At 37.5% G+C, this 23,553-nt stretch overlaps 2 protein-coding genes across 3 annotated transcripts; one reads left to right on the forward strand and one right to left on the reverse strand.

Moving 5' to 3' along the window:
- Nucleotides 1-811: 811 nt before the first annotated feature.
- On the forward strand, nt 812-7,401 carry LOC132104539 (zona pellucida sperm-binding protein 4-like). Of its 2 annotated transcripts, XM_059510093.1 has the most exons (12): nt 812-1,158; nt 1,251-1,369; nt 1,955-2,180; nt 2,445-2,567; nt 4,667-4,789; nt 5,716-5,888; nt 5,978-6,075; nt 6,252-6,406; nt 6,499-6,676; nt 6,890-7,028; nt 7,107-7,181; nt 7,306-7,401. In XM_059510093.1, the coding sequence occupies exons 1-12, from the start codon at nt 897-899 to the stop codon at nt 7,312-7,314; spliced, it is 1,680 nt and encodes a 559-aa protein (XP_059366076.1). In that variant the 5' UTR covers nt 812-896; the 3' UTR covers nt 7,315-7,401. The 2 variants fall into 2 exon arrangements, with proteins under 2 accessions (XP_059366076.1, XP_059366077.1); XM_059510094.1 differs by lacking the exon at nt 2,445-2,567.
- A 2,859-nt stretch (nt 7,402-10,260) lies between these two features.
- On the reverse strand, nt 10,261-21,535 carry LOC132104546 (H-2 class I histocompatibility antigen, Q10 alpha chain-like). The gene is made up of 9 exons (XM_059510107.1): nt 21,409-21,535; nt 20,696-20,968; nt 20,302-20,589; nt 19,927-20,211; nt 18,946-19,071; nt 18,534-18,599; nt 13,620-13,736; nt 10,488-10,528; nt 10,261-10,400 (listed from the first exon to the last, which is right to left on the reverse strand). The coding sequence occupies exons 1-8, from the start codon at nt 21,488-21,490 to the stop codon at nt 10,500-10,502; spliced, it is 1,266 nt and encodes a 421-aa protein (XP_059366090.1). The 5' UTR covers nt 21,491-21,535; the 3' UTR covers nt 10,261-10,400; nt 10,488-10,499.
- Between the last annotated feature and the right edge of the window lie 2,018 nt (nt 21,536-23,553).

Consider the following 23,553-nt stretch of genomic DNA (forward strand, 5'->3'; position numbering starts at 1 on the left):
TTAGTTACTTCAGTTCTGTAAATATTTTTTTTTTTCAGTGCAGGAACTGCAGTAGTGGGAGCACGACCATGAACATTATCCCTTGCGTCCAAATGTGCATACTATCCATCCTCAATAGGATATGAGATCAGAATAAGTGTGTCCCAAAACATAGTATGTTAAAAAAAATAGTACGCAAAAACCCGAATAGTCTACTATTTCAGGACTATTTTGCCTTTTTTTTTTTTTTTTGCTTTTTGAAGTGTGTATATTGCCCACAATCCCTTGTGCTTTGGCGTAGGATTCGATTTAGAACTACAAAAACGAACAAAAAGCGTTAAAAAAACTACAAACATGGGGGATGTAGAGGATAAAGGCGTTCGAGTTACTAATACCGGTAATCAACATTTAACCTGGTAAAAAAATTATTTAATGTTATCTGTGTTTTTATCTGCAGCAACAACAACATTAACGTTTATAAACATCATTATGCAAAAAAATGAATAAATAACTAATGTTATGGCTGGCAGATCAACCTGCTACTTCTCTCCCTAATACGGTAGGAAGTTAATTTAAATAAGATGTGGAGGATGTTAACTGTGACAGAATGATTGACAGGCCAGTTTAAAGTTTCAGGGTGCGTGTAACTGTCCCTAAGGTTTGTTTACTCTTCTACTACAAACTCAAAACTGTGTAAATTTTCCTCACCAAATGAGCAGCCTGGGGGGCCGCCGTTTTTTTCAACTGCTCCGGCTTTTGGTTTAGAAAAGCGTCACGTGACCTAATTAATATTCAGCGTGAGGTAATTATGCCTAAACTGCTGGAGGCAGGTGTAATGAATGAAGTTCCCTCTGATCTGATTTTTGCTGCCTTACTCTTCTTTCTCCGATCCATCCTTTGCTAAGTTTTAGGCATACATGGCTTGGCAGGGTGTGAAAACAGTAATTCTTGTTTTGTGTTGCATTGATTTAGCTCTGTCTCTGGGTTCAGAGCCGGTCTCTACTTTAGATCCTTTTGCAAGCATAGATGATGAATATTCTGGTGTTGAAGCTGATTACTCAGAGATGGCAACTCAAGGCAGTGTACAGGTGATGAAATCAAAGCTGGCAGTCTACTGTAACAATGATACTATGAAAACTATTTTGCTAGATGGTTCGTCGAGTCAAGTTCAGATTTTGGGTAAGTGTTAGTATAGCAGTTTATGTTTTCATGCATGTGCATTTAATTAACATTTACATTTCTTCCATCGAAATATTTATAAATATTTTCAGGTGTTTCAGTAATTGAATCTGTGTATGGGGCTCCAGTGTCCTGTGGATACTCGCTGACACGAGGCCGTGGCCATAATATTTTGGTTGTTGACTATGCTGACTGTCCTGTGGTCTTGGAGGTATTAATGAAGTTATGGAAACATTTTACATAAATTTCATATCAAGTTAGTTACTAACTAAATATGTATTTACTCCCCCTTATGTTTTTCCAAACCTGTACAGAAAGTCAATACAGTAAAAGTCAGTGTTGGTTGAACACTACTAAATGTGCTTCTTTAAAGAACCATCTCTTTCTTACCTTTTTAGAATCTGAAGCACCTACTTAAACCAAGTTTCTTCAGATTTTGAAGGTTCTTAATGGAACCATGTAGACAAAAAGGTTATTCTATGGAATTGTGAAGCACCTTTTATTTTAAAGAGTGTATGCTTACAAGTTTAGAATGGCAAAAGGGTGACTTAATGTTGAATTTTAGATTTTGTAGTTAATCTGTTTATATACACATTCATGGTCCTATTGTGTATTTTTGCATGTTATTCCAAAGCAAAATCTTTGTTTAATCTGAATGTAATATCTTGTTCCACCTCAGACCTTATTTGATTAATTTGATTTCCCAAGCCCACTTATTTAAACCTCTCTACTACAGGCTCTGTCAAAAGAGATGCACAGCATTTTTTTTTTTTTTTTACCATTGTTCTGTTTTTAGGATGGCCATTACACTCTGCGGATCCACTATCAAGGTGAAGACGGACAGTTGGATGTCGCTACGGTCTCTTGTGATGCAAAACAAAGTCTCACTGCTTCCCTAAAACATCGGAGTGTACAGTCAGAACAGATTCCAGTTTGTGCACAAGTCCCCCCAACACAACCCTACGAGTCCTCACCTCCCCTTTCCCCATCATATCCACTGCTGCTGAACAGCAAACCGAGAGGTGAGCATCAAACTCTCGTGTACAGCTCAACTATTGCTCCAAAGTTGCTGTGCTTTTTCAACCTGATTGGTGTGGAAAACTTCTATTAATTCTGTGTGAATCATGAGAAAATGTATGATTTTTAGGATGCATATTGTACAGTAATATACAAATGAGTTCATTTGAATTCATACGAATTCACCCAAAATGGCTACAAATTGCCATGATGTGTGTGTGTGGTCTTTCTCAAACTAACTCTGTTTTTTCATGGGGTTTTATTTCCAGGCTGCAGCATCTCTGACAATCAGAGAGTGTCGTGTGGTACCTCGGGTATAACACAAGATGAGTGCCTGGCCACAGGATGCTGTTTTGATGAGAGGTCCTCAGTCTGTTACTATCCCATGGATGGTATGTTATGTGCTTCACCGCTGAAACTGTGCAGAAACCTAAGTCTATCAAGGCCAGTCAGGTCACCGTGTTATCATAAGGATCTCAAATCCTGCAGTGTTTAGGTCAGTCCACTGAAAAACATTCTTATGGGTGTAAAATACTTGCATAATTTTGGGGGATTTGTACTTTATTCAAGTATGGTACTTGTATTTTTAGTTAATTAGATTTCTGAAGAAAAAACAGCACCTGTTACTCCTTAAATGTATTAATTTCACTTTGAAAAGTACTTGCATTAAATTTTGTAAACAGAAGCTCAGGCGTATGCTTTTGATGTGCAAGAAGTAATGAGATTTCTGTTGATAAACTGCTAAAATGAAGCATCCCATGAAATTAAGCTTTAATAGCCATAAGCATTGGCTTTTTTGACCATGAAGGTACCAAGTGTTGCCTGTTAATTTCGACCATTTAACCTCCGAATCATGTCCATGATTTTTGTGTGTTCACTAGCGAATGCGACAAAAGTCATCAAGTGTTATCCCCTTCTGACGAAGTAAAAAAACTCAAAATGTGAAATTTTCAGTGAAGTGTGAACCTGACCTGTGAAGTGTAAGTAACTAGTCAAACAGGTTTCCCAAAAACAACTTTCTGCACCGTTTCAAACCGTAAGGTCAACACACTTGCCCCAAGGGAGGTTTTTAGTGGTGGATGGTTTCTTGCTTTCAGTCTTCTCAGCACACAAAGTTATTCAAGTAAAATTGTAATCTGACTGCATTTACGTTTATGCAAGTGATTTACATTGCATTCACGCTATTGATCTTAAACATCTGATTATTCAGTTTATTCTTTAATATTATTGCACACGTTCATTCAGGTCCTCATGTTACTCAAAGATATCTCTCAGGTAAATATATATAATGCTAATTACATTGCCAATTCAAAGATATCAAATCAATACAAAACATCAAATTCTCAAAGATGGAGTAAGATGCATACCTGACTTTTAGAAAAATACATAGTGGACACCCTCCATACCATGGGCTCATTCATGGCTGCAGAATTGCCCCAACCCTTTTGCTGCAATCCTTAAATACACAACCAAGAGAAAACATCCCCCAAATGAAGACCTGTACAAACAATTGTAATTTGCATTAAGCCAGGTCCCAGACCTGGGTGTTTTATACATCAATAGGAACAGGAGCTAATTTGCATTAAAGACCCTGTGAGAGGGCACACCCATTACAGTAAGCAAAATATCTCAATCTTCAAATCTTTATTACCTTTTAGTTTACTTCTGTAAAAGTGAGATCATTGTACCAGTTGCACTGAGACATTTCAAATGATACCAGACGTGAGCATTACTTCACTTTAGTAGAAGGAAGATGGGCGGAGAGATAAAAAAAAAACGAATGGACCGAAGGGAAGGAAGATGCCTGTGTATGTTTGTATTGTCTGTTTCACAGGAGATCAAAGTATCTGAAGTTCTCTCATCCTTACAATACAAACAAGTGGTTGTTCCTCAGGTCATTTTGACATGATTTGATTAACAAGTTTGACTCTGTAAGCCAGTTCTTGCACACACAATGTGAAGTGCTTTAAGTGCTTAGAAAAACATTGTATGCATGTAACTACTTTATTGCTGCTACACCATACAATAATATTCTAGAGAAGTTTTCATAAATTGACTTGCTTCACAGAAGGCCTCTAATATTAGTGAGACATGAGTTTGAGTAGGAACCTTTTGAAAATAAAATGTTCCTCTTGTCAAAGTGAGGTCCATATAAGAATTATTTAATGAATCTGGTGTGGAAAAATGTTTCCCTGCAAAAAGCCCAGATCTTAACCCCAAAGACTTTGGGGATGAATTGGCACAGTGTGCCAAGCCTCTTCATGCATTCATTAATCACACTTTTTGCTGCTTTGCTTCTACTTCACTACTTTAACCTTATTTCCAAATCAAATACTAGGTCATCTGTGAGTTCAGGTATAATATTATATTGTATGATTTTTAGAGAGCATATTCTATAGTAATGTGCAAATGAGATCATGTGAATTCATACAAATTCACCCAAAACAGCTACAAATTGTCATGATGTGACAACTGGGGGTTTTATTTCCAGGCTGCAGCATCTCTGACAATCAGAGAGTGTCGTGTGGCACCTCGGGTATAACACAAGATGAGTGTCTGGCCACAGGATGCTGTTTTGATGAGAGGACCTCAGTCTGCTACTATCCCATGGATGGTATGTTATGTGCTTCACCGCTGAAACTGTGCGTATTCACAGTAACTTAAGTCTATCAAGGCCAGTCAGGTCACAGTGTTATTTATCATAAGCACCTTAAATCCTGCTGTTTTTAGGTCTGGCCATTTAAATGCGTTCTTAGGGGTGTAAAGTACTTGTGTAATTTTGGGGGATTTGTACTTTATTCATGTGTAGTACTTCTATTTTTAATTACATTTCTGAAGAAAAAAAATGCCTTATTACATTTATTTTGGAAAGTTCTTGCGTTAAATATGGTAAACAGAAGCTCAGACGAATGCTTTTGAAGCGTGTGTGTGTGAACCAATGAGATTTCACTAAAAATTTTCAGCTTCTGTTAAAACTGTCATCAGATAAATGTCTGGCTTCGAAAGTTTGCCATCAAATGAGAAAGAGAGAAGGACCATTGGTACCTCAATATGCTGTTTATCCATGTTTTCCCTTTTTGTAATATAGCCATAATATATTGACTGAATGCACAAAGTTGAGTGCAAGTAAAATCGTGGATGAAAATGTGAAATGCATGAGCCATGTTTCGACGGGAATGATCAATTGTTTAAATGTTAAGTCTACCAAAAGTGTTTAAATGAATTGTATTGTGCTTTTTTTTTTTTAAGAGCGTCTCTTAAAAGTGAAAATGATAATGCAAATCGACAGTGAACCAAGCCTCTTCACACATCCATTAATCTCTTTTTATTTTTTTTGCTGCTTTCAGTTCTTTAACCTTCTTTCCAAATCCGATACAAGGTCATCTGTGAGTGTCGGTCTATGCCAAAAAAAAATTACACGTTACCTTTACATGGATGTGATGTTTTACTGCATTACTTGCTCTTTATTTTTTTCAATCTGTTTTTAACATCTTGTTTTCAAATCTAGTTTAATTTGGCTCAACCTTCTTGTCTTCCCAGAATGCACTGCTGACAAGAACTTTGTCTTCGCTGTTTATAATGATTTCACAAACCTCCCTGTGAACCCCATGAGCTTGATGGTTGCTGGAAAGACTGGTTGCAAGCCTGTTATCTCCAACAAAGACTTCGCCATCTTCAAGTTTTCTGTCTCTGAGTGTGGAACACGTTCTTTTGTAAGTATTTTGCAGTAGAGAAGTTAGTTTGTACTGTACACTGATTCAGTCAGTTCACTGAAACGAGGACATTTGCTGTAATTCTGCAGGTCATTGGTGAGACTGTAATTTACCTAGCTGAGGTACAGACCATAATTAAAGTTCGCAACCTGAAGTACGGCGTGATCTCCAGGGATAATCCAATCAGGTTTTTAATAACCTTCTTTGAAAAGGGTCTAGCCCGTCCTTTTGCTGTCTTCAATGCATGTTCCTGGTCGGGCATTTTTATCAGTGCATATTGTTCCAAGTCTTCGTAATGTCGCAGGCTGACATTGTATGCCTATATGATGCTTATTTGTCCTCCTGTCTTTTATTGGGTCTTAGACTGATGGTTGAGTGCCGCTACCCGAGGGTTTCAGCTGCTCCCATGTTTGCAGGACCTGTGCTTGCGAGTGCAGGATACATGGTTATGAGTCCCAGTCTTCCTCCATTCCTGGTGTCTGAAGGACGGTTTGGAGTTCAGCTTTTAATTTCTCTGGGTGAAGTTCAGTAGCCATGTTAAACTGGAACATGCCATACTGTCATAGCCTTGACTATTTGAGATGCTTAATCCCCCATTTTTTTCTTGCAGATGAGACTTTCACCAAGTTTTATCCACAGTGTCATCAGCCCCTACACGTTCTTTTGGGGAAGTCTGTATATCTGGAGTTGCGTCTGAGGTCTCGAAAACCTGCAGCTACTCTCATAGTTCACTACTGTGTGGCCTATCCACGCTTCGCCAAGAGTGCCCTGATTCTGCTGTTTGATGGGTAAGGGACCATGGCATTAGGGGTATTTGATTTTGTATGCATTTTTATATTTTAAGCTCATCAACATTTGTTTCTATAATTACCTGTTGCATTCCAAAACCTTTAGTTTCTGTTCAGTTTATTCCATAAAGAAGTTGATATGCACATTTACAAGTTTTGCTCTTCTCAGATGTCTTCTTCAGCATTGATTCTTGTTTAACACTTATTCTGCAGATGCCCTAATCCTCTTGACTCTGGCACCACCTCCATCCTTTATATGAAACATCTTCCGCAGAATCGGCATCAGCGTCGCTTTGAGGTCAAAGCCTTTCAGTTCATGGATTTGTCCACCAGAAAATACCTGAATGAGGAGGTGACTACACAAACACATGATCAGAAGCATGATTTGGAAAGAAAAGCCAGTGGTTCACGTGTTTCTCCTTGCAAACAGATTTACTTCATGTGCTCTACTGAAGTCTGCTTGCCCTCTGGGTCACCTTGCACAGAGACCTGCTTTGATGGAAAGGTGTGTGTGTGTGTGTGTGTTCAGAATTTGATTTGTATAGATTTGAGTGAATTAATGTTCATGATCTATTACAGTGACTTATTTTTAATGTCTGCCGGCTCATTCGGTTTCAATTTTCTTGTAGTTTCCTTGAATGAGGTGCAGGTGAACCATTGGCAATGGGAGTGTGTGAATCATCTTGTGTTGGTGTTGTCTAATGTTGAATAAAATTTTAGCTCCATCTTTGTAGAGTGTATATTTTGGCTAGCACTTAAGACCAGTCAAAATAACTTTGTAACATTTATTCAAAGTTTAAGCACAACATGAATAAATTCATAATTTGACATTGAACAAGTCAAAACAAACAGCGCTCAAAACAGTATAGTAAGCGCTAGCAATAAGTCCCATGAAATGTACCAATTGCTGAAATGTATAGCTTTAATGCAATGCATTAAAGCATCTGTCAGATGCATTAATGTAAAAAAAACAAACAAAGATGGCTATCAACTGAAATGTTTGACCTAATTTAAAAAAAATTGCCCATAAAAGTGGATAACTAGAACAATCAAAATTATATTTGTTTGGACATGGGGAATGTTCTTAATTTTTCTTGAGCTTAAATGGTAAAAGTTAGAAATCCCCCATATTCCATGTCCTTCCTCATAACACAAGAACGTTTATAATTACACTCCACACAGTCTGAAGGTAGCATGACAACAAGTCCTTACAATCTCTCACCGGGTTCATACAGAAACTGCAAGATGAAATTCAAGGACTTTTCCAGGACTACTTTTTGGTTTTCAAGGACTAAAATCAGTGACCTCACTTATCAAACAATATTATCTTTCAAATTCTAGCCTAATATACTAATAAAACTAAATGCTACAGATAAAGTGTGGCACAAAAGCGTGCAATGACTGTGGAAACTTTAAGGTTTGGAAGGATATTGTCAAAATTATTGCCTATTTTTTTTCACAAATATATGATTGACCTAAAGAATGAAAGTTGTATCATACACTTGGGAAAGTATGAGCTATATCACTGCTTATCAACACTAGAGTGGGTGACAATACACTTAGCTTACGAGATATACAGATACTTCATATATGCTTCACTAGAATGAGACGATATTTGAATGATTTTTAAGAATTTTTTTTAAACGATAAAATGTCTTAAACACACAAATCTAAACCATGCATTTGTGTTTTTAAAATATTTTAACTAATATAAGGCTGTAACTAATCATAATTTTGGTAATTAATCTATACTGATTTTGACAAGTAATCTGATAATTTTTAGTAATGCAAACAGACCTAAGTGAAAAACAGGCTTTAGGATGACTATTTATATATAAAGTAACGATGAGGCAATAATTGGTTTAAAGTATCAAAACCAAACAGTTACATGGCTTTATAGAATAACACTGATAAAATAGGGCTACATAATGTAATATGCCTACACAAAATATGAACATAACCAATTTAAGTATATTATGTATTTAACAAATACCTACAGAGGGTGTCAACGGCCTGGCCATGCTTCACTTTACCACATGATTCAAGGACGTTTAAGTCCATGTAATTTTAAAGGGATACTCCACCCCAAAATGAAAATGTTGTTATTAATCACTTAAATGTTAAGTGACTGTCCCATAGACTGACAAGTAAATTACACTGTCAAGGTCCAGAAAAGTATGAAAGACATCTTCAGAATAGTCCATCTGCCATCAGTGGTTCAATATAAATTTTATGAAGCCACATGAATACTTTTTGTACGAAAAGAAGACAAAAAAGACCTCGTGTCTCGCTGTTTTAGCATAGCGCCATTTTGGAGAACGTCCACTGAACGCAAATGGCATATGCTATTCTGTGTCAGCCGCAACACAAGGATACATTTTCTGTGTTTTTATGCTTTCATTTGAACAAAAACAGCGCATTCATGCAGTGTGGCTGACACAGAAGAGCTTACGCTGCTTGCATTCAGCTCATATTCTCCAAAATGTGATGCAGAAAGACACAGAGGTGACATAATTGTGGTACAGACCACAATTATATATTTACAACACTGTTCCAGAACAGTTCAACCCAAATATTCAGATGTTTGCAAAGCATTTTATGGAGGACCGTTTCCTGATTCTGGGAGAGTAGACTATAATGCTGGCTGTTCTGACTCTCAGTCTGTAAGTACGTTTACGTATGTAAAGGATTTGCCACCGATGATTCAAAAGTGAGTTTTGAGCAGTGGTTCTCAATTTTATTCCTCGCGCCCCACTTGTCTGCACATTTTGTATGTTTCTCTATGTATATTTACAGAGGTATACGATGTCACACTTGTCCATGTGAAGACGTTGCACAGCGCAAAAGGTGTAAAGTAGCGCTCGTCATTTCTCCGATCACAAATGCAGACATGGTTTTATATTTACGTGGCGCGAAGCAATGTGGAAAAAGTGTTTTTCGAACCTTAAACCGCATAAAATTTCATTACACCAAATACACAAAATACTGTTCTTTTTAGTAACATCATATGACCCCTTTAATGACATCACTTTCATTTTAGGGTGGAGTATCCCTTTAATTTTTGGCCACATACTCATAGCAAGAGTTTGAACTTATATTTAAATCGCTATGTATGACAAATAGCATATTTAGGAATGTGTTGATGTATTCTCCTGTTTTGACATAGGTTTATAAACTATTTACATTACAAATCTAGTAAGATAACATGCAGTGTTTTCCCAGATGAACGTTAAGCAACTCAAACTCACAGTATATGCAGAGGAAGAGTTTGTGTCCCGAGCAGCTGAGATGGAGATGTGCTCCATGCTTGTAAATGATAACAGTGCAACACAAAATGTGTCAGACTTTATAGGCGTCCACAACTGAACAGCACATGCCATAAAAGACGGCCCTGTATTTATATCAGATGCGCTGCACTGTTCATTTTTACGTAAAAAGATTGTTTTATCGAAAATAAATAACAATTTCATATATACTGCCATTTATAAATTCAAGTTTTTTTCAAGTACCTGCTCATAAATATGGCTGTTTTCTTGGACTAAAACTGAGAGCAGGTGCTTGAAGTACTTAAATTTGACTTTTTTTTTTAAGTTACCTATGTCTGACTCTGTCCAGATCTTACACACTTTAATAATTCAGGAAAGCAAAGCACATGGTAGATGTGATGAAAGTACTAAAAATCAGAAAGGCCATCTCCATCTTCAGTCGCTACCTTTCCTGTTTCCTGTGGCACAAAAAGACACTGTAATCAATATTGCAGTAAAACATGACCATAAGATTAATTTCTTTAGCATAATTCTGGAATACATACGCTATTTTACAGTTAGACGTTGGCTTCCATTCCACTGTTTCCTTTTATAAGGCAAACAAATGAGAAAAATAGAATATTTTAGTAAACTTCACATATAATGGTACTATTTACTTATAATTGGGGATGCACCAATGTATCTGTCAATAATCAGTATCGCATCAAAAGCAATTTGTAAGCCCCGCCCCCCTTAGTATTGCTCACTCTGACAAACAGAGTTGCTCACTGTCTTACAATGACAGCTGTCAGTGAAAACCTTCTTCTGAGTTGTTTCTGATCAATTTGGGACACAGATGGACCTTCAAGTGGAATTTAAAAATGCCATGGAGGAGTATATAAAAGATATTAAAATATGTAAAAATACAGATCACAAGGCAAATGGGAGAATTGTTGTGATCATCAAAATCGTAATGACAACATCGTGGATCAACATCGTTCATATACTGCAGAGTAAGATTAAATTAATTTACACTTAACCAGATTAATATGGAGAGGCACTTTAATGTAGTTCTTTGTGTATGTGTTTTGACTTACAATAATAAATTGTATACAATAAAAATAAATACAATAAACTACATTGTCTATCCTGTCAGGATACCTAGAATTAGTGTTACAAGTACCCTTGGCAAATTGTTTTAAAATTTTTGTAGCATAAACCCCTTAAAATCGATGCGGATCCTCCAATGTTTCTATATGGTAGACAGACAAAATGTGCTATTTTCCTGCCCAGGATTTCTATATTGCCTAAAATATCCAGGTTTTGGCTTTGGTTTCCTGTTTTCACACTTAATGAAGGTAATGATCATTTGACCAATAACATGCAGACATTGTACATAATTGACCAATCGTGGTGCGTGAGAAGGTTAAATTTACAAAGAATGGTGAAAACGATGCGAATACATGTACATATCAGTGTTTGACTTGAAGCAGCACTGAGCATACCGATCAATGTATGACATCAGAGTAATGTGAGATCGATTCAAAAGCACAAGAAGCCGCCTTGGGCCCGTCTCAGAAAGGAGGTTAAGTGAAAACTCTGAGTATGTTGACCCTGAAATGAGGGAAACTCTAGGTTTTCAGTTTCAGAATGGGAGGTTTGTCAAACCCGAGAAAGCAGGGTAAGTCAAGCCCGTTTCTGAAAGAGAGGTAACTTATACTCAGAGTCAGTTACCATGGTAACTTACTCTATGAACCTAACCTGGTCAGGAGCAGGTTTTCTTCGGTAAACCCAGAGTTTCTTTCGGTCTCCTCTCCCTTTTTAAACACAATTGATGCACGCTGGAAAAATGCTCCTCTTACGAAGTGTACCCCCCCCCCCCCAGTAGAAATATATTTTAAAAAAATGAAATACAAATGGATTTTCTATATAAGAAAATAATATAAGATACTTAGTCTTGTTTCCTGGGGGGGTCTAAATTAAGTGCATTTTACTTAAGTAAAAATATATGCCAGTGTGGTAATAAAAATAATCTTAATGCAATTGGAAAACAAGATTATTCTGAGTGTCTATTACTAAGTGCAAATCTACTGTAGCTCCGCCCTCCATCAACACATAAGGTTAAATACGATGCACGTGAATAACGGCTTCAATGGTGTAGGCAGTAATGTTTTGGGCAAGGAAAACTAGCTTGTAACACGATTGATTGGGTTCGAGTCCGGCTTTTGCCGAGCTCCTCCTTCTCACTTTTCCCATCACATGTCACATTAGAATTTATTTCCAATAAAAATGAACATGTTCTAAAAGTGGAAGGAAAGTGCCTAACAAGTGTTTAATAATGATACAACTATTTATAATTGTAATAAATATAATCATTTACAATCTGTTGTTATTGCATCCTGTTAATGTATAACAATACTAAGGTGCAATTGGGCCTATTATGTATCTGCCAGTATAAAGTATAACTAGCATCTAATTATTATTTACACTTAGCCTGTTGCAAAGAACTGCTACTTTTACATGGTAAATAGAATATATCACGATTTTCACTGTAAATTTTTTCTGTAAATAGCATCTAGAGCTACTTGCACTAAGCCTACTGTAAATAAGATCTATCGCTAAGAAAGTATATTAATTCCACTTAGTGTAAATAGCCACTGCTGTATTTTTCTTACTCTACTGACAGATCCTTTGTAAGAATGAATAAGAAAAATGCACTTAAAATATTATTATTAATATTATTTTATATATATTTTTTGCCCATGAGATACCAGAAAATGATTAGCTATTAGTTCATTAATCTAACATTCTGCCAGCTTTCACCTGTGATATTATAACACTGATAAGAACTACATTTGTATCGAGTCTGAAGTATGCAGATGAATTTTTGGCGGGAGCTGTTGCCATGGAGAATTGTAATATCAGCGCTCCATTGATAATGGCTTTTTTATAGTTGTGGTGTGCGTGCTTAACTCAGAGTCAGTCAATTTAGAGTTGATTAAACCAACTCATTTCAGCTGTTCTGTAACCGAAAACTCAAAGAGTTTCCCATTTCAGGGTAAGTCAACTCAGAGTTCAAGTTTAAGCTCAGAGTAGGTTGAACCTCCTTATTGAAATGGGCCCCTGCTCTCTAGAGCTCATATTGGATATTTAAGGCAATATTAAAATCCTGGCCAGGACGTGTCCTGGGAAAATAGCATGTTTGGTCATCCTACTATATGGTGCATGAAACATACAGATGTCAGAGTTCTGCTCCCCTGCAACTGATACTCGACTGCCATTGTCTGATCTGCATTTGAGGAGAGGGGCTTACCGATAGGCCAACTATCTGCACCATCAGCCATCTGCTGATTGTTTAAAAACAGCCATGATCTGGGTATATCTAGTCAATCAAAAGGGTGCAGAAAACATGCCAAACTACAACTTCTGTGTGAAAAAAATGTCTCGTTGAATTTAGGGCTTTTGGAAGTTAACATAATGCATTAAAGGCATCTCACTTAGTTGAGGATGCTTGACTGATTGCACAGACACTATTGGAAGAGAGCTGAAAGGGATGATGACATCACTGAATCATCAATGAACTGACTTTAGCTGTAAAAATTACTCTTTGTTGATGTCTTGCATTATTGACATACTTATGTACAGTTATTAAATTTTTTGTTAGTATGTTAGTATCCCTGCACTGTTAAACTGCTTACCTCCATTGGCTGCTGTTTGTGCATGTCCATTAGCTGCTGTTTGTGCATGTCCATTGGCTGCTGTTTGTGCATGCCCATTGGCTGCTGTTTGTGCATGCCCATTGCTGTAATTATCCCCTGGGAAATCCATTGAGGAACAAAAAAATAAGATAAAAACAGAAAACTAATCAATTTTAATTTACCATAAAATCATGCATCTGTTAAATGGGTGAATGTGAGGGTTATATTATTGAAGTGGTCAAAATAAGCGCGTGTTAGTAGGCAATTGATTATACAAACAAACAATAATAATAATCAATTAAATTTGGTGGTGGTAGTATCATGGAAACTTGTCTTTATTAATGGTAACTGATTAATTGTTTATCTAAGCCATTTATTTCTGTTGGTCTAAAATGTGTTTATATAATAGATTTCAGGTCACATTTTTGAATGTATTGGCCTTAGCAATTTACCTTCTGTTTTATTTAGTAATAGGGCTTGAATTGAGGGGGATGTGGGGGGATGGCATCCCCCTGGTGGAAAAAAAGACAGAAAGCATCCCCCCAACATCCCCTTGGATGTTGTGTATTAGAAAATTTTTTTTGTGCAAATAAAATGTAAAAAAAAAATATATATATTTACTTATGATTCACAAACTAAATAATGATGTTTGCCCAAACAGAACTCGTTACTGTAACAAGCATTTTTTGTCCAAAATGGTTCAAGCACAACTTCTGAAGTTCATTAAAAAAAAGTCAACAGAAGAATGATTTTTCCTTTATTAGAACCTAAAGACATTTTCCTGACACAATGTCATTTTGAAGTGACATGACATTCAGCCAAGTATGGTGACCCATACTCAGAATTCGTGCTCTGTATTTAACCCATCCAAAGTGCACACACAGACTGTGAACACACGTCCAGGGCATTGGGCAGCCATTTATGCTGCAGCACCTGGGGAGCAGTTGGGTGTTCGATGCCTTGCTCAAGGGCACCTAAGTCATGGAATTCCCGGCCTGAGATTTGAACCCACAACCCTAGGTTTAGGAGTCAAACTCTTTAACCACTAAGCCACAACTTCCCCCATTGTGCTGTATGTGTGACCATAAGGGAAGTGAGAGTGGAAACGGAACTGGCCCTGGCACGCCCGCTTTTCGGACGACAGTGGAAACGCGGCTAATGACAGTCCTGAACCAGACAAAGTGCCAGCACAAAAACACATTCAGTAAAATAATGTTTAGTTAGCAGTACTGACCCAAATATCTCCATTTCAGGCCCCAGAAGGGGAAAACAAGCCTAAAATAATAGTTTAACAAGGCAAATTATTCATAAAATTAAAACCTTTTTAGAGACATTTTTTAATGATTGTGTAAAAATAGCTATGCGACAAACCCTTGCCAAAAAAAAAAAAAAACCGACTACCTTTAATTTTTTGTTACAATCCGACCATTGAGAAATACTATTACCAAATTATTACTAATACTACAGTTAAACTCAGCCAACTGTAAGTTGTTCAGAAGCTACGTTATGCTAAGTTTGCACTATGCCATTCTCCCCTGTCAGGAACTCTCCATCACAGCCACCTCAATCATCACTCGCACCTGACTCCCAATCATCGGAGTGCTGATCACCTGCACCTAGTAATCAGTCACCAGGATAAAGACACCTCCAACTCAGTACTCCAGTGTCCGGTCTACTGTTCACAACCATGAACTGGTGCCCAACCTATCATTACTAACCTGTCTTTCCTATGTCCTCAGATATCCCCACGATGATCTCTTGTGACATAAATAATTTTCCACCGATCGTTTCAAGGTAGACTTCTTAATTTCTACACTGTCCGGGTGAGCCCTCCAATGGGCAAAGGCCATATGGGATGCGAACAGTGCCATAAATAACTCTTTTGAAGCTTTTACCGCCCACTTTAAGAAAGTGGTCTGCTCATCTGCGGAAGAAATTTCTACGGCTGATAAACTACTGCAGTTGCGTCAGGGTGAAACAACGACCAGTGACTACACCATCCTGTTTCAAACATTGCCGATGGCTAGTGGATGGAATGAAGCAGCACTTCTAAGCACCTATCGTCAAGGTCTCAATCCACAGATCTGTGCACAAATGGCGATCTACGTAGATTCCATAGGATTAGAGAACTTTATGCTGAAGGCCAATCGCATTTCACAGCACCTAGCCGCCTGCCCAATGGTCGAAGCCACCCGCCAGTCTGGTTCTCCCACTAACAGCCCTCCAGTACCAGAACCCATGCAATTGGAATACACACGTCTATCATATGAAGAGAGCAAACGCCGGCTCGCAGCGGGACTCAACCTTTACTGTGCCTCGCCTTGATTCATGAAGAGGAGATGCACTTCTTGGTACTGGAGGGACCCACGGCCAATATCATCCTGGGATGCCCCTGGCTCACGTTACATTCTCCGGAAATCAGGTGGGATTCGTGTGAGGTGACCCGATGGAGTCTGTTCTGCCATCATTGTCTCACCGCTCTTCCTCGTCCAGTTCTCTGTTCTCCAGGGTGTCACATGGCTTCCAGCCTCATCGAGAGCCCTGAGCCTGATGTTGCTCCAATAATCCAACTTGAATATGTGGCTTTCCAGGATGTGTCCAGCAAGCAGGCAGCCACCCACTTACCACCTTACAGGCCATGGGACTGTGCCATCGACCTGCTGCCTGATGCTAAACTCCCTAAGGGTCGAGTCTATCCACTGTCCATTCCGGAGCACAAGGCTATGGAAGATTACATCAAGGAGGCCCTCAAGCAAGGATTCATCCAGCTAACCAGCTGCCTCCAACTTTGTGAGCAAGAAGGAAGGGGGGCTTGAAGCCTTGCATTGATTATAACCTCGTTCGAATCCACAAAGGGGACAAATGGAAGACAGCCTTCATCACACCTTCTGGTCACTACGAGTACTGCGTTATGCCTTATGGACTCGCCAACGTCCCCTCAAGCTTTCAAGGCTTCATGAATGAGAATTCTGGGAATTCCTCAACAAGTCAGTCATAGTTTACATTGATGACATCCTGATCTATTCCCGGAACCTGGCCGAACATCGCCACCATGTGACCCAGAAGCTCAGACAACACCATCTATTTCTAAAGCTGTAGAAGTGTGAATTCCATCATTCCATGGTGCAGTTCCTCTGGTACAACATCAGCCCTGAAGGTATCCAGATGGACCAGGGGAAGGTATCCACCATTAAGGAATGGCCCGTTCCACAATCTGTGAAGGAACTCCAGAGGTTCTTAGGATTTGCTAACTTCTATCAACGCTTTATCCAAGACTTCAGTCTGCATACTGCACAACTGACCTCTCTCCTTAGAGGTAAGCCCAAGTCCCTGTCCTGGACTTCCACCACCCAGGAAGCAAGAACTGAAGAACGCCTTTAGCATGGCTCTCATCTTTCGCCACCCTAATCCTGAGTTACCGTTTGTGGTAGAATTGGACACCTCCACCACTGGCGTTGGAGCTGTCCTATCCCAGTAGTTTGGTGAGCCTTGCACTTACTATTTCAGGGAACTGACCCCAGTGGAGCAAAATTACGAAATTGGGAACAGGGAGCTGTTAGCGATCAAGCTCGCTCTAAAAGAATGAAGACATTGGCTGGAGGGAGCTAACCATCCCTTTACGGTAATCACTGATCATAAAAATCTGCGATATCTCCATGAAGCCCGTAGACTGAATTTATATGGAATGAAAGATAGATTGTACTGCAAGTTAGCTATGATTGTGAGAAACACCAAATTGTTAATTAATGTTGCAAACTTGCTAACAATGCTTTTGGGAACCGCACTCCAGAATGTTCATAATTAGTAGCGGTAAACTGATTCCCTGTCAAATCATACTATGTATTTTAAAGAAAGCCATCAAATTTGTGGAGATTTTATTATTCATTGCTCTCTTGTTTTGATTGCTTCCATTGTCCTCATTTGTGAGTCGCTTTGGATAAAAGCGTCTGCTAAATGACTAAATGTAATGTAAAACCACCAGTAGGCGGCAGTAAGTCACTGTTAACGATTAAGTCACTTTCACTTTCACTTTCGTCCCTATCATTAGGATTGAACTGAATCATTTAAACTGTTGATTCATTCGGTAACCAAACAACGTCCCGTTTGTTGTTCAGAGACGCAAAACAACACTGTGGCTGTTTGAAATTATTGTTTTTTGTTGTAGAAATGGAGGAAATACAGGAATTATGGCGTCTAAAGCGCAAGTCTCTTAATATTAACTACTTGTTTATTTAACTGTTGTATAGAATCAATATCACATTTGTAATCATGCTTGCTTTTGGAGAAAAAACGCCACTCTTCATGTGATATTAACTATATGAAATGATATAAATATAATTTTTTTCTGCCCCATCTTAAATTATGTGATCATTCTAAATGCATTTTAATATACTGATTAATGCATGCAGTGAAATAACGCACTCTCAATGCGCGAACTTGCACTAGTCTTTCCTACTAGACTTCATCACCTAATGAATGCGTGCACTCTGTAGATGTGTTTGCTTTTCGCGATATACTCATATCAAATCGCACATCATTAAAATTACAATTGCGATATTATTGCAGACCATACATATTGCACACACCTATGTTTACATTTTTATAATGCATTGTCTTCTTATCGATCCACCAGTTACATTTAAAGCTCTCTGTGTGTGTAGTGTAATACATGGGTCGATTTTTGCATTGTTCTGAACTTTGAACAAATCAACACTTGCATTGAAATCCTCATTAATTGTTTGGTAGAAATATAACTGTTTCCGTGGTAACAGCAGAACACAGAGCAGCGCAGCACTGGACTTTGAACAATTATTCAACGTTTATTCAATTAAATCATAACCTTAACCTTACTTTTTAAGACCCAGCGGAAACTGTATCTAAAGGGAAATACAGATTCTTTTCACTTTCAGTTACCTGAGAGAAGATTTTGAGCTACATCATCCCTTTGTGCTGCTCCATTGGTGTTACGCCGTGGGATAACTAGAGAATATATCAAATAAAGATCATAAATACCATTACAGTCTACGTGCACTGCTCTCAGGAACAGAGACAAGCAATTGAAGAAGTTGAGACAGCACAACAATTGTTACTAAGGTGTATAGTTGTTAATTGAGGAGAGTTTAGTTGCTTGCATCTTAACCACATTAAAATATATTTCTGACTTTTACAAGAGTTCGGTCATTCTTACCACCCAACCCTAAGTGAAACAATAGCTTTTTAAAACAAAAAAGCAGCCTTGTCAATCCTGATAGTTGAAGCACCTTTATTATAGAAAATATTAAAAAAAGACTGTATCCAGGACCAATGATCATGTTTTAATACTCACCGAGTCTTTTAGTCTTATAAAGGTAGAGGAGTGCTGCAACAAGAAGTATTGCAATCAAAACTCCAATCACAACTCCAACCTGAATAGTCGGGGTAGAGCCTTTGTTGCAGTCTATGCATTTCCCATCTAAAAATAAATAAATAAATGGACAGTACAGTGTGCAATCGCTGAAAATGAACTGAAATTCAATTTTTAAGCCTTTAATCAAGTCGTTTTAAGGGGTCATCCATTTCATTCATAGACTTTAACAGAAGTGTTTGTGTTGCACATTATCGAAAACAATGTTAACAAGTGTTAAAATTAATTGTATTTAAAAAAGGTTAATTTGAACCTGCTATTTGTCTTGCAGATTTAAAATATTCATAGTGTCAGTGGCACAGGTTGTGGCATTTTCTTACATTAAAGTACACTGATGACTCATCAGTGTCTCATATTTATTCACGAGGCTGCGCATGCTTATTCAAATCATATTCAATTAAAGCCAATTGCACAATTTTGATAATCATGCAGTAACCAACCTAACCCCCCCAAAATACTCAGATCTATGCGAATCACATTGGTCTTCCCTCAGAGGTCGAAAATACAGAAATCCGTATTTATAACATCCCTTAAAATCCCTTTTTTTTTATTTGTCTAATTTTTCGCATCTAGTTTTTTAATTAGGCACTACCACCCTAGCTTCCTCTGAGGAAACACCCCTGCTTTAATTGAATGTCACAAGTTCACCTGCCCTTTCAGTCCTGCTAGATAATGATAAACAAACTTTGCTTGCTGTTTGTTCTTAAAGGAGGGTCGAACCTGAGGCTTGGCTCGAGCTCTGAGTAAGAATCCCCCTACGATTGTATGTGTGAAAGAAAAAGAAGGAAATAAAGGAGGGGAAGGGATGCTGGAAGAATTGTAGCGATGATTAACAGAACTGAATGATTAAGCTCCTCCCGGACATATGTTTGGAGCTTCAGTTAATGCTTTCACTTTCCTTACCCCATCTGACAATAATTGTTTCTGGGAGGGTTCTGTGAGAAACAGAACAATCATATTCTGCTTTTTCATTCTCCTGGATAATCACACTTTTCCCCAGCTGGAAGGTTTCATCATGGTTTGGTCTGATTCCTGTGGATTCTATCTCATTTTCAGGCAGGGGTGTGCGATATTTCCTTATGGTCAACGTCACATCTTTGGGGTAGAAGCCAGTGGCCAGACAGGTGAGTTTCAGCTTGGATTTTTCCTTGATAGACTTTTTAGCAAACAAGTAAACTTTAGGAGGAGCTGAGAACACAGAAAACAGTTTATCAGTGAGTTATATCTCTATGAAAGCTGCAGATCAACAACAAATACAAATACTGTTCATTTACTCACAGCCCTTTCTGAACTCCGCATCTCCGTATTCTCTGAATTTGTTAAGCCAGTCCACACACTCTTTCTCCAGGTAGCCCTTGGTGTACTGGTTTAGGATAGGCACATTATCCCATTTCCTCTTGGTTGGAAGAGCTGCATCAACAGGAGCGACCCACTGAGACTCCTTATCATCAAAAGACAGGAAGTTATCTCCATCGTAGCTGTACTCATCAATGCCTTTGGAAAAGTTCACTTTATCTCCCTGTTTCTCAATTTCACAACCATGTCTCCACTGAAGAACATGAACATCTACAATAGACACAAATTGAAATGTCTGTGAGATGATGATAATATAATAGTTAAATATTTACATAAAAATATGTATTTGCAGGTTAAATGTAACAGTGTTCCTCACCTGATTCATTGTGTCTCATGCGTTTCATCAGAATGTCGACGTTCACATTAAACCACTGTTCTTTGCTCTTTCTTGACTGGGTGCCTTTTTCCCAGTAATCTTCCTGCATTTTCTCTTTCATCCAGGTCTGTTTGGGAATCTTTCTCTGTTCCTGGCTATTGTAATAGTCAATCTGTCTGTCATCCAGCAGACCCATAGCAATGAACTGATAGATGCCCGGGTGATGGACAGGCATGGACAAGGCCGTGTATATGTAGTATATGGAGTGTTTATCTGCAATAAAGAGGAACATAATATGCATTATATCAAATATCGAAGTAAATGTTATAAAAGGGGTTGCTACATTTCTAAAGGAAATGGCAACGTGAGGTGGGAGAGGCGCAACTCAGGACCGTCTCAAAACTTTTCAGTTAACTTTATTTATTCATTCATTCATTTGCCATCTTTTTTTTTAATGTTAAATTTAATTTCTTTTAAATTGACTTTTCAATACCGACCAGAAACATTAACGTTACTGATTTTGGCGGAAACTCAGCGACTGTCCTGTCCACGTGGCCGATGTGGAACCATGTGGTTCAACGTTTAGGACATCAAGTTCGTGGATATTTGCTTGTAAGTTGACAAAACTTAACATATACATATAACAAAACAAAACATATACATATAAACCGTTACTTTCACTTTCTTACTCTAGGTAAAATATAATTATTTACCTTTCTGAAGTGAGGGCGAAGTCCAACAGAGAAGAAAAGCACAAAGCAGAGCAAAACCCTTGGTCGCGACAGACGTGCCCATGATTGTAACGTTAGTGATGATGTTAGGTTCAGAGCGTGTATCGAGAAATCCCGGCAGCTTTCAGTGAAGCGCGTAGCGTAGCGTCGCCGCCGACGCTTGGAGCGCGTTTCTGTCTGAGGCTTTTGTTTTCTGGTGCTGGATGAACGCGATTGACTAGCGTATTTGCATACGGCGTTATGATTGACTGATGTCTGCGTTGGCGCTTGAAAAGTTAAGTTTTCAACGTCTGCCTCCACGCGACGGGCCCACGCTTGACGTCACTCCATTCAAAGTAGGGGTTTTTCAATGATTTGTTGTGCCATATCTCACTATATAACAAAACATTTCACATGCCTCATCAAGAAGGAGCAAGGAAAAAAAAGAATATATAATTATATATAATAATAATAAATTATACATATATTTCCATTTCCATAGAACATTACAATGTAAATACTAATTTAATACTGCAGGTCAGCACCATTATTTATTATTATTTTTAATTATTATTATGTGAAAATGTTAAAGGAGGAGCATATATTAATCGTTTTAATTGCTCTATTATTTTTAGGTTTTTGACATCACATCTATATACAAAGGTTTGGTTTAAATATTATAAAGTGAATTTGCTATTGCACACAGTGATAAGAGGCTTCGAGAGGAAAGGACTCTCAAGGTTTTCTGCATTTTTGATATCCGTGATGCTGGTATCCAGGTCCCAGGTTTGAGTTTGCATAACTTGCATTTATGAATGTGAAATTTACATAAAAATAAAATAAAATGTATTATAAAACTAGCATCCTTTAAAGAGTGATCCTTGATATAATAACCCAAGATCACATGTTTATAAGATAAGGAATATTTTTTAAAAACATTATCAGCAATACAAACCTTCACATTATTCCAAAAACACTAGCTATATTGGCAGGACCAAAAAAATAGAAATGGTTTCAGTGGAGAATTCACAAAAAGAGCATTTTAAATCAATATCAATTTTTTTATTTATTTATTATTTTTTTTTTGGTTAAACTCTATGATTTAATTTATATGAGATTTCCTTAACCTTATTTGTAAGGAGGAATTGAGGTAATGACAAAAAAATGAGGTCTCTTTTAAAAACAAGGATCCAATTTTAAAGTTGTTAGGCTTTAACCTTGAGAAACAGATAGAGGTGACTATGTTCAGGTCTAGGAGGACAGACAGAAAGTGCAGTTGTGTTTACACTGCATATGTACACCTGCAGGAATGGCCCTATAAAGCACCTTAAATTATTGTGTATGTAAATGGTATTTTTTTTTTAAGATAAAGTCTGTAAAAATAAATACTTTACTAAACCAATTGTGAAAAAATACTTATTTCTATACAAAATATTGGCATTATTCTAGATAAAAAAAACTTTGAGTGGAGAAGTTTGTGTCTATAAATAGTCAAAAGTCAAAGTTTACCAAAGAAGCTGGTAAAGTTTGATTGGAAATGTAAATTTTATAATTACACATCAAAAGAAATTATAAGCCACCCAAATGAGAGAAAATAAACAGAGGAAATACATTCCAGACAGATGAAGAATTTTGAAGATATTGTCTTATTCAATTTATTTTTAAAGTTTAGAGAATCAACAAAATTCAGACTGCCTTTGTCATATGAATTCAATATTATTGATTTTTTAATATATTGAATTTTATTTTTCCACAAAAATTGTGTCAACATGCCATCAATTAGTTTACATGTATGTCTGTCAACAGACCATTGAGCAGCATACGATAATCGAGAGATACCTTCTGCTTTAGTGAGCAGAACTCTTTAAGTCTTGAATGCAGTCACGCAATCTGCGCATCAAGTTTATTTCGCATCTACTCGGCAGTGCTGGTAGATTAAGGTTTTCATATTTATTCATATTCGTTTTCACATTCACAGCCTTCTATTTAAGTTTTTACCATTTATTTTTCTATAGTAATGTTCTTTTATTATTTTTTTTTATTATTATTATTATTTTTTGTTTTGTTTCAAAGCTGTATACTTTTTATGTGGAATGCTGCTAAATTGATGCATAATTTTGCATTATGTTTTGTACAACTGTCTTTCTA

The sequence above is a fragment of the Carassius carassius genome, chromosome 25, assembly GCF_963082965.1.
Source record: "Carassius carassius chromosome 25, fCarCar2.1, whole genome shotgun sequence".
Lineage (NCBI taxonomy): Eukaryota > Metazoa > Chordata > Actinopteri > Cypriniformes > Cyprinidae > Carassius > Carassius carassius.